We start from the raw sequence: 12,209 nt of genomic DNA, 5'->3' as shown, positions 1-12,209 counted from the left end.
TTTGTTGCTTTTACAACTGGGATCACCGACAAGACTTTTGTCAGGTAGTGTATACATAATAAATAAATAACAGAAAAAAAATTATATATATAATTATATATAAATAAAATAGAAATAAACATACATTCAACTAAAATGCAAAAATATTTAAAATCAGTAAATAAAAGTCAGAATATTTTTTACACAAGTCACAAATTGGTCTCTCTTGTTCTTTCAATAAACGAGTGGTCAATTCTACATCTAACTCTACACTCATTTAAATTCATATTTTCTATAGGATGTTTTACAATATTATATGTGTGCATATACATTAGACTAGTCAGTACTGAAGCCAAATCTGGAGCTAATCTAACACAATAATGATACAACAGCTTGATGATGATCCAAAAAGGAGTAGCTCAAATTTATGCAGGCTAGCGCAGAATCTCCATTGAAAATACTGGGGTAGAATTAATTTCCATATTTTAAAAGATATGGCATGGAAAAATATAATTTAATGTTAGAAAAAAAGAAAAAAAAAAGAAAAAAAAAAAAAAAAAAAAAAGAGCAAAAATTAAGAGAAACTAAAAATTTATTAAATTGTTGACATTTTGTAGTTTGTAATTAGCAGTATTTCACATTAATTTAAACTATCTTTCTTTTTCTAAACATGTTTGACTAAAATATTATTTCAATATATTTATTAAAATATTATTTGAATAAATATATGTTTATTAAATCGGTTTCATTTAAATGCAGCAAAATATATTACTATTCACTGAGAAATCTATGAAAACATTCATTTTCAAAATAGGGTGTACTCATTTACGCCGACCACTGTATATACAACCTGGGGTGCATTTCTGAAAACTATCGTTAGGCAACTTAGGTCACAAATTCTGTCGTTACAAACAGTTCGTTTCCCAAATCCATCGGCCCTATATGTGCCGTTTACATACATTTCAAATAATATGGAAAACGAGTGCCTGTTTTTACTAAAACTAATATTGGATTTATGTTTTTCAATGTGTGCGCTTTTAAAACAATTTGCATAAAACAGTTATAAGTTGTTCCTCCACCCATTTAGAGTGTTATTATGAAAGTTTAACGTTATAACTAATGTGGTTTAAACGATGGATCCATGACAAAGAAACTACATTTTTGGGAAACATTTGTCACTACATCGTTCTTTTCCCAAACGATGCATCACACAATGATAGCTCAGCCGGAAATTTTGACGTTGTTTGGGAAATGTACCCATGGTTGTGTCAAAATGGTAATTATTTATTTAATTTACTAACGTTATATGAAATGCAGTTCTCAAATCAAACACTCATTTTTAACGATGGGTGATTTATCTGCACTCTTTTCACATGAAAATCAGATTGGTGTGAATTAAGACACTGACTTGCTAGCAAAGAAAGCCACCCAAGGGAAGCGTAGGTCGTGTGTGTCCACAAAGACGTTCTGGACAAATAAATTGGGGCTGCAGCTATGCTGTTGAGAGAAATGATAAAAATGTCAAAATTAAAGCAACATTATAGCATCGTTCATTTTTGAAAACAACCATGACTTTTGCTTACGTTTATATAACGGCCGAGGTTTCCCTCTTGCCGAGCATCGATGACGTAACAGGCGTCCTCGTCGTTGAACAGTCCGCGTGTGTTTTTGGGAGCTCTTTTAGCTTTTTCATTCTGTGCATCAGTAGTTTCTAGTGGTTTGACTCTTCTCTGGAATGACTTTATGGCGAAGCATCGCTTTGGGCCTGAAGCCTCTTGTCCTGATTTTTGTAACACAAATTACAGACTGAGCAATTGTAATGCATGCTAAAAGCAGAAGATGAGAAAGACAAAAGGTTTATAAAAAAATAAAAATAAAAAACTGACCATCATTTCTCCTTGGCTCACAAATTTTCTTCCGAGTATCTTTCAGTGTTTCATGTGGTTTATTTGGTGGTTTTCTCTCATCTAAATGTTTGTCATGGACTAAACAGAAACAAAAACAAGGCGAAAAAAGTTAGTTGCTAGATGTAATTTAGGATAAGTCTATATATCAAACAATATGGAGAGTCAAAAGTAGCTGCATCAGCATTAAAATACTGCTGATTTAAGTAATAACAACTTTAGATCATGTACACTTGTAATTCAAAGCATAGAGTAAAATTGCAATATTACCTTTAAATTCCAAAACAAAATTCATGTGCAACCAAACATTCACTGTTACAAGATTTATGCATAACAAATGGTTCACATCGTTACGGTTGAAAATTATTACTTTGCTGCTGCAGTGGAACAGCTTGAATGGGTACTGTGATATTAAACTAAAACATAAACAACACATGTAATAGAAGCTTTTAATCATTTAAAGACAAAGTAAAGACATAATTAAGTGTAAAAATGGCCTAAAGAAATATTCATTTGCTAAATAAATTAACCCTTGTGTACTGTTCAAATTGACTACCGTTTCAGTATGTTGGGGGCTGTTTTTGCCCCATCGACTTCCATTATAATGACATTTTTTGACTGCAAAGCCAAGTTAAACTTTTAATTTTAACTGTCGATCATTAGGTGGCAGCATTAACCCTTTAAATAGAGCTGTGCAAAAAAAGTTTCTAGCTTTTATATGGAGTAAAATTATAGTGCGCGTGAATAAATACACTTACTATGTTTACTATGATCTGAGAGCTGGCTTATTTTGAAGGTCTCTCTTACACTTTCACATGTCCTACCACACACACAAACTATACTTAATATAATTTTTATCCAGAAACTAAGCTTTTTTTTCCACTGCAACTAATAATCAACAGTAAAAATGAAAAGTTTTAGCTCTTTCCAACAGGGAAAAACACAATCAAGACTGCATAATGATTTGGTGTCATGGATTTGTAATCAAAAAATGTCATTTTAATGAAAGTCAATGGGGCAAAAACAGCCCCGAATATAACGAAAGGGTAGTTAATTTGAACAGAGTGTATTGTTGCATTTTTTTTAAATTTCAAAGCATTTTCCAAAAATATGCGTCAAAATCAGATTCATCACCAAAAATCATTTCATTTGATGAAACAGAGAGAAAAATTAGGCCAAATTAAGACTCAAAATTACCCGAGTGGATGAAAACATCCCCAACAGCACAAACTTTTCATATTCTGCTAGTTTTTTTAAGATGCAGATACAATCGCTATAGGTATCAGCATCAGAGAAAATCTTTTTGAAAAAGTTGCATTCCTAGTAAAAAAATCCATTTTAATAATTTTTTTGTATGAAGACTGAACAACTGTTGCTAATATTAAATAAATTTTTTTTTTTATCAAAATATTAGTTAAAAAAAAGTCATTATAGAAAATAACTAAAATTTGTTCAAATTGAAGTATTAAAATGACTAAATCTCACCTAAAATTAAAACCGCAAAAATAAAATATAAATACAAAAAAAAAAATCAATTATATAAATATATAAACTGTGTTTTGTTTATAGTACATAAACATTAACATCTACCTTGTGTCTTACCTTTCACTTGAACTTTTGCTGTGTCCACCTCCATAGGCTCTATAAAAAGAAAGAGACAAAAAGGAAACCTCATCGATTGACTAAAAAAACAATAAAATCACATGACTATTAAGTTGAATGTTCACACACACACACCTTCACCGCTGCTAGAGTCCTCCTTATAAAGTGAATTTTTTAATAACGGCCCTGTTTTCATGGTTATGGTCTTCTTGCTGCTTTCCACCTCAGTATCAGAGCAATAGGCCTCGCTCTCATAACCCTCTTTCAGTTTCTCCACACCTTCGATGAAGTCGAGATTAGCCAAATACTCATTGCCGGACACCGTGTCATCTTCATTCATTTTGTCTTCGTTCACTATTTTACCTGAGAGAGAGTGAGAGAACTGATCAATTATTTATCATTAAAACAATTAAAAGAAAAACAAATGCTTTCTGGGCAACACGGTGGCTCAGTGGTTAGCACTGTCACCTCACAGCAAGAAGGTCGTTAGTTCGAGTCCCGGCTGGGTTACTTGGCATTTCTGTGTGGAGTTTGCATGTTCTCTCTGTGTTTGTGTTGGTTTCCTCCAGGTCCTCCGATTTCTCCCACAGTCCAAATACACACGCTCTATGGTTAATTAAATGAACTAAATTGGCCGTAGTGTGTGTGTGTGAATGTGAGAGTGTATGGATGTTTCCCAGTGCTGGGTTGCAGCTGAAAGGGCATACGCTGTGTAAAACATATGCTGGATAAGTTAATGGGTCATTCCTCTGTGGCGACACCTGGTGAATAAAGGGACTAAGCCAAAGATATTAGTCAGAAATGCTTTCTGAATATCACCTCTGTGATCATGACCTAGAAATAAGAAAAAGGCAGTCAAAAAAAATCCTGGATTCCTAAAAAACAGACACACGCTTCTTTCTTTTCAGCCACAAATACACCACACCTAGAGAAATATTCCTCGTCCCAAAAATGTATTCATTTTTTGACTTTACCATGTATTTGGCGAGGATGAAGTGTCATCTAAACTGGCTGCAAAATACATATTTACACCATCCAGAAATGGTTCATCTAAATTCATGTCTCATTTAAATAATCTACACTTATTTAAGTTCTTATAATTATTAGAGAAAGTATTCATTTTTTTCTCTTTAACATGTATTTTTATTTACTGTACATTTTATTAATTTGATGATGTTAATATATTACATATTTTATACATTTTGTTGGAATGTTTTACCTAAATTCCATGTGTGTTCAATAAAAAGAGAGGATTTTCTTTGATGCAAAATCATTATTACTTATATTATTAGTCATTTATAATATGCAAATGAATAATTCAGTTACAGAGCTCTGTGTTGGTATAGCTAAACCCCATCCATTACACAATACCGACTGACTGCCTAAACTCAGACCCAAATATTTATACAGACAAAAACAGAGAGATTGAAGAGAGGGGTTGTTTGAACTCATGTTTGAATATCAGCTTCTGTGCAGATATACTGTTATTGCACCAGAAATCTGCTTCCTCTTTTCTGCAAACTCTCTGCACAAAGTTAAAAAGCATAAGACTTCTCAAATGCCCTGCAAATATTCTGTGTTCAACTTAAGCAGATCTCTGCTGCACATGGAACCCTTAAGTAAGAAGTTAAAGTTATTTTCAGATATTGATGTCGCTGTATCTTTCCAGCCAGCGGAATCTACTTCTGCAAAAAAGCTTATTAGTATTCAAGAATGTCAAAGAGAATAAGTTTGGTTAATATATCACTAAGCAAAATATATATATTTAATGAAAAGTAAAATAAATTCATTTTCCCCCCATAATTTGCTTTTGCAATACTGTAAAAAATGTCATACCAATAAAGCAACTTGAACTTTGACTGAGTTGATGTTTTTGTCTAAAATGGTACGGATTTAAATTTGTGATGGCTTACCAGTGAACACGCACACAAAAGTGCCCTTGGCCACATCATCTCTGCAGCGGATGCCCCATCCCTTGTGTTGTGTCATGAAGAGCTCCAGCCGCAGCTGCATACCATGCTGGACCAGCCTGTTGCTGCACATTTTCGGGTCACAGCGGCAGAGAGGGTTACACTCATACACCCTACATGGAGAGAGATGGAGAGCGAGAGAAAGAGAGAATTAAGAATTTTCAACACACCTTTAATATAATTTTTACCAAAAACATTATACAATGGTTTCCTCTACATTCATTATTCCATCATGGGGCGCCACACCAAAATTCATTCCAGCTATCGATATATTACAGCTTCTCATTCAAAACCTTCAGTTCTTGCAGGGTTTTTTTTACAGCAGGTTATAATTGCACTAAATTGCACTTCAGTACAGTTTACTTGAAGAGCGCACAAGAAAATCAGCACTTGAGCAGCATATATTTAAGGGCGTGCAAGAAGTTTTATGCACGAACAGAGGAAATCGGCACACAAGCAAAGAGATTCGCATGCTAGTATTACATGAATGCAAACTCAACTTGTAATACTGCAATTATGACATTCATCATGAAATAAAACCATAGGTAGTGTACATGGAAGATCCGTGTAAAAGGCCTGCCGCCACATCTTGAAAAAATTCTGGAGGAAACGCTGTTATAATCAAATGTTACACACACAAATTAAAATAGACCAAAAAAAAAATACATGCATTTGACAAATGCAAATATATATATATATATTTTCACACACATACATATACACAACAATCATAGCGTTTCCAATTAAACATCTTAGAAAAACATTCCATAAACAGTTACTTAAAAATGTAACTGGAACATTTTGAGAACATTATTAAAGATCAGATAGCTTTAAAAAATAGCACTCTTTGACCATAATAAGAATGTTGCGAGAATGTTATCTAAAGGTGTATGTTATCTAAAGGAACCCTGTAAGCTTGTTTATTTATCTGTTTATTGAATAAATAAAAAAAATAGCAGGATAGTTTTACAGGAAAATAGAAACAAATATTATTCCTAGCCCTTTTCCCATAAAAAAAATTACAAACACAAACAAATATTAAAATAAATAAATGTTAGTTGCTAGGTTACCAATACTACAGTCAGCTTCTCTAACAACTTTTTTGAAGTCATCTCTGTTGTTGAGGCTGTGAACACAAAACCCAATCAGCTGTGTTTAAGAACAGTGCTCAACTGTTCGCAGGAAATGGGTGTTTTTAAATATTTTAGTACCAGTTGGTACTGAAGTGAGTACTTTTGTCAACTCTAGTTTTAAACTTTTTGATATTTAACTAGCATTGGGGAGCATAAAAGTCAAACGGAATTGATTTGTGAATGCTAGTGTATAGACAGTAATGACAATAAAATGAACAAATGTAACAAAGATATGCTTCATCTTATTGTGTAATGGTTATTCTGCTGTAAACGAATGAGAAACAGACAGACAGACAGACAGACAGAGACAGACAGAGGATGTTACAAACCCTGTTGATATGCTTGTTGGCAGCCTCTTATGCGTGTATCCAGCACTAACATCCACTGGACCTCCTGTGCATAGGGACGTGGCCTCAACGGTCAGCTTGTGGCAAGCACATTTCGACCTGTCACATACCAAAATACTAGATGATCAAGGAATGTGTGCATTTAATCAAATTTATGCATTTAATTGTTTTTTATAATAATTTTATTTTTAAGCCCCCTGAAGTGTGATTCATTATATCAAAAAATAAAAAAGTACAGTTAGTTGCAGAGAACAATAATAATAATAATACAAAATCCACACAAATTCTGATTCTGGTTAAGAACTAGGGGATAAACAGGGATAATTGTTTATCCAAAAATAATTATTTGTTCAGAGTCTATGTTGACTGCTTTAATCACACCATAAAAAGAAATAGCTATATCTAGAAATAGCTCTATATATTTATCCATCCATCCATCCATTAAATATTTTTGTTGAAATTACTTTTTTGGAAACATAACCTGAATGATAAGCCTAAAGAATTTTTTAGAGATGCACTGAATTTTCAGACGCTAAAATTTTTTTGCATTTTTGGGTTTTGGCCTGAAAGACGGAAATGGATAAAAAAAAATAGCTGTAATAAAAAAAGCCTATGCTACGCTAGGCCGCACTGCAGAGCAATGTTCAGCAAAAGGTTTTCACACTGGACAAGGTAATGCCATATGAAACCTGTTCATTTCAATGTCTTGCGACGCGTAAGGGCAGGTTGTTGCTATGCTGACCAAAGTGCAATTGCAAAAAAAATAAATAAATAAAAAAATAAAAAAAAAAGTGAATTTTTTTTTTTTTTTATAAATAAATCAAAAGTTTGACATAGTATAATATTGCTCACATACACTTATCTATATATGAATCGTGCATGCTAATCAGAAAAGCAAATTAGGCTCGAACAACTTGCAGACAGGACATTTATACTGCATGTAGTATTCTTGCCTGAGTTAAATTTTAAAAAGTTTGACAAAAATACTTAATTTATAAATAAAAATTATTATAAAGCATTTTCAGTTTTCACACAATTTTCATTTCAGTGCATTCCTAGTATTTTCTGCAGAGATTTGCAACATCTCACATATTGAGAGCTGGTAAGAAAGCTTAAACTCACAGTTAGACTCAAAAGCTGTACCTGTCTCGACAGCCGTCTGTGCAGTCACAGCCGACCATGAAGTCTGAGCTTGTGTTGATGAAAACCCCTCGCGCTGGAACCCTGTCTTTAGTGTAAGTGACATTAGGGGCGAGGGTATTGTCCACTTCATTCACACAGGGTACTGGCATCACCTCTTTGCCCTCAGAGATGTCCGGCAGGTACAGGTGAGGTTGTCCTGTGGTTGTTGAAGGGGGTCGCGCACGGTTCACAAGAACAAATGGGTCCATACAGAACATTTCCAGGAAGAGGAAGTCACAGCGCGTTTCAAACAAGTATTCTTGCACTTCCTGCATGTCACACAAGCTTCGCCCACATGGAGAACGATAGAAAATGTGGAAAAATAGCTAAAGAGAGTAAAGAGAAGACATAACGATTAAAGAAATACAATAACACTACCATTTAAAGAGATTTTCAGACAATAGGAACTTTATCATAGTTTCATAAAATCATTTGGCAGGTTTGCACAGAAGGATTTAAGAATGATTCAAGGAACACCATTTGTGAAAGCATTTCCAACAGTATATAAAAGACAACACGATCTTATGTGCTTTCACACTTTCACACCCCCCTTGCCACCTTCTCGGCTGGTTTGAGTTCACATTGACTTTTATTCTTTAGAACCCCGGTACGCTTGCTTCATCAAGCTGCTATTGTGTGTACAGCTGTAGCTAGGTGACGGTCACAAAAGCCAAGGTGCCAAAATGGAAAGACGCATGCACATCGCGGTCGTTCTGCTTTTACTGAATCTTTAGGTTTTGGACATGCAGAGAGCAACTTGTGTCTATCTGCCGCGAAAATATTAAAAAACATTCAGAACATAACGCGATGTCTGCAGAAGCTGTTTTTGGAGGAGACAAGCAGACATTATCACTGTGTTTGCCCTGGCTCAGTCCTGCTTGGCACCAACACACGCGAATAAACATTAAGAAGTTTGCTGTACAGTTAGTGGTTCAAATCAGAAGTGAACCGGACCAGAGTTAGCGCAAACCATACCCCAGACCACCTCTTTCAGGAGGACTAATATACGGTTCACAGGTGCGCACCTGAGTTCAGAAGACAACGTTTACACTAGCTAAACGTATCAAACTCTGACATCAAACGAACCCTGGTGCGGACAAAAGGTGCTAGTCTGAAAGCACCATTAATGTGTATGTAAACTCTAATGTTAGTGGTATTTGTCTAGTGTCGTGTTCTTTAATCACCCTTGATGAACACTACACATCATAGTTGATTCAGTTACAGTAACTACTGTTGGAATATCTAGCCAATTCTATGTGTGTTCAATAAAAAAAAAAGGTCAGCAGTGGGTTTCCTTCAATGTCAAAAATATTAGTAATTTATTAGATACAAATGAATGATTCGATGGCAAAGCTCAGAATGGCGTTACCCCAACGCAATACAAGAATTACATTCAGGAGGTTCACAACAAATCTACATTTCCCTGACTCCAATATTTATACACAACTGATATTAAAAGGTGGCGTTTTGGTGTAATCCGTCACTTGTCAATCATTCTGCAGTCCTTTGGCGGTCGCACCCAATCATACTTCCTCTTTCTGCAACCCTTCTCTGCATACCAGAACTGAACAGTTAAGTGCACCTTCAATATAGTTCACAACTTCTTCAAGCATCCAGATCCTTGCGATGGTAAACATGTCTAAACATCTTGTTACAGGAAGTCTGGAGCAAGGCCCCCCTGAATTATTTTAATTCTACGCTATTTCCCTCTTATCAGCAGTTCCTTCTAAGAAATGTTGCATTAGTATGCAAAACAGTAAGAAAGAAAAAGTGTGTCTGGTTTATATATCGTATCATACAAAAGAACATTTTTTCATTTTTCCCCAACAATATCTGATGCAAAAGCGCCTAAACTTATTATTTCTTTATAAAGAGACTTTTTTTTTTATTAAGCAAGGATACATTAAATTGTTCAAAAGTGACTGTAAAAACCCTATACAAGATTTAAATTCAAATGCATTCTGCTTTATTTATCTATCAAACAATCTTAAGAAATGTTTCTAGAGCAACAAATTAGCACTAATGGATCGCTAATGACTGAAGTAATGGTTGCTTTGCCATTACATTATAAAATATACTAACAAGTAACCATTTATGTTAAAGTGTAATAATATCTTACATTTTATTGTATTTCTTGAACACAGAAAGGCAACCTTGATCGCTTTAAGACATTATTTCAAAATCATGCTAACTCCAAACCTTTAAACAGTGGTATACATTTAGGGTGCACTCACATTTTACTATCCGAATTGTGTCAAGGCGCATTTCCCAGTTTGTTTGACAAGTGTGAGTGCTCATAATCGGGCCCAAGCGCGGTTCAGTTGGGTGTTCAGTTGGGCGGTGTGCTTGTAGTGAGTGCAAAGCGCGCCTGAGCCCAAAACTGAAGGCGCGACGTCAATTTTAAGGCACTGTTTCATATGGATTTATTAATCATTCTTAATTTTCAATGAACCTGAACTGTCAGTTTATTAAAGACGTAAACCACTCACAGCACGTCAGCTGCATCTTCAGCAAATCTCCTAATACCTGCAGCACAATTATTTTTATGATAATTTACGAACGTCAAAAGTTGTGGATATGTTTGGCAGAATATTTGACTGCGTGTCACTGCATCCCAAACGACTAAAACGATATAACTAAAGCAATATAACTAAACCACCGTGCTGAGTGAGAGCTCTTCTCTTCCAGTTAAACTGAACAGTTGCATCATCAATTATGTAAGCATGCTTAGATTCGGAAAACTAAATGCAGTGTGAGTGCAGACCGTCGGGGAGAGGGGGACAATCGCGCTGTCACGGTTTAAGGCAGCTGTACCAATGTGAGTACACCCTTAAATTGTTCAATAGTAAATAAAGCAACTTTCTCAAAGACCACCCACCTTTCCATCAATGCGCCTCCGAGCCGTCATTCGCCGAAACTTAAAAAGCAGTGGGATAAGAAGTGGATTTTTCCCATGGTGTATGTCTACTTGATGCGGCCTCACCTCCTCCAGACATGCAGGACAACAACGCTGATGTAAATATACAGACTTATTCTGCTCTAAAACCTCCACTTCTTCTTCAGAAAAACACTCATCTTCTTCATCAGGGGCAGGTCGTTTTGCACTTCTGGAATACAAAACCAGATATTGGCTATTAGCATGACAAAAGACAGCATTTTAACCAATACAAGCTCAGTACTCACATTAAGCTTGAGTTAGTGTTGCTCTTTGATACACTGGCAGCTGGTGAGACGGGCGAGGGCAAAGATATTTTCTGGAGAACAACCTTTGGCTGAAAAGCTGGCGACATGATTTTTTGAGGGCTAATAGATGATGTTTTGGTTTTATCGTTCTGTCTGATCACACGTGCAGGAGACACACTATCTGAAGAGACGGATGAAGCATTGGCTGAGGTTGTTGAGGTGGAAACTGTGTCTGAAAACAGCAAAATACAAAAACAATGTTAAGCATGTGATGGTGACATTTTTGTGGTATATACACTGTTAAAACCTTCATTGAACAGGTAAAAAAAATGAATGGCAATGTGTCTTCTTAAATGTAGTAAAATATGGGCACTATCATAAACCCCGGCGCAAGATGTGTTTGGCGTGCTTTGTTGCCATTTTCAGACCAGCGCAACCCTTATTTTCACGTTTTGCGCCACGTTGTTTAAATAGCAAATACATATGCGCTACTTTGTGGACTCATCATTAGTAAGCCGTTCTATAAAGGCCGGTCTACTAAGGCGCATTGTTGGTGTTGCTATTCTGAGAAACTGAAATAGACTGCGCCATTGACCATGTAAACGCAGGTCTAAAGTCCATTGCAGAGTTAGTTATGCGCCTGTGCAGGTTCAAAAGCTTGATACACACAGCAATACACGAATATCTTTACATATGAGCAAAATTAAAGGATTAAAATGTTACAAAAATTACTATTTACTACATAGATCTAAAAAAAAAAAACATTTGTATAATGTTATTATTATTCAGTATTATTTATTATATGAATATTTATATGTAGGCTAATGGACATCTTCAGTGGAGTGTGTACAGCACTGTTTCCTTATCCATGAAAGCAAAGCAGTAGAGTAAAGAACAAAAGTAAAGAGA

At 35.2% G+C, this 12,209-nt stretch overlaps 1 protein-coding gene across 2 annotated transcripts in view; it reads right to left on the bottom strand.

Annotated features, from left to right (window-relative positions):
* Nucleotides 1-12,209, bottom strand: part of setdb1a (SET domain bifurcated histone lysine methyltransferase 1a) — a 32,630-nt gene that overhangs the window by 1,530 nt on the left and 18,891 nt on the right. Inside the window, exons 11-20 of one of the 2 annotated variants that reach the window (XM_056479810.1) lie at nt 11,301-11,532; nt 10,996-11,224; nt 8,079-8,443; nt 6,918-7,034; nt 5,399-5,568; nt 3,621-3,848; nt 3,474-3,524; nt 1,866-1,964; nt 1,563-1,759; nt 1,388-1,476 (exon numbers count right to left, since the gene is read on the bottom strand). In XM_056479810.1, coding sequence (XP_056335785.1) covers nt 1,388-1,476; nt 1,563-1,759; nt 1,866-1,964; nt 3,474-3,524; nt 3,621-3,848; nt 5,399-5,568; nt 6,918-7,034; nt 8,079-8,443; nt 10,996-11,224; nt 11,301-11,532 — 1,777 coding nt within the window. The remainder of the gene's footprint in view (nt 1-1,387; nt 1,477-1,562; nt 1,760-1,865; nt 1,965-3,473; nt 3,525-3,620; nt 3,849-5,398; nt 5,569-6,917; nt 7,035-8,078; nt 8,444-10,995; nt 11,225-11,300; nt 11,533-12,209) is intronic. The other variant, XM_056479811.1, reaches the window with a different exon arrangement.

The sequence above is a fragment of the Danio aesculapii genome, chromosome 19, assembly GCF_903798145.1.
Source record: "Danio aesculapii chromosome 19, fDanAes4.1, whole genome shotgun sequence".
Classification (NCBI taxonomy): Eukaryota; Metazoa; Chordata; class Actinopteri; order Cypriniformes; family Danionidae; genus Danio; species Danio aesculapii.
The sequence above is the reverse complement of the archived record's forward strand: the minus strand, read 5'-3'. Positions and strand labels throughout refer to the sequence as shown.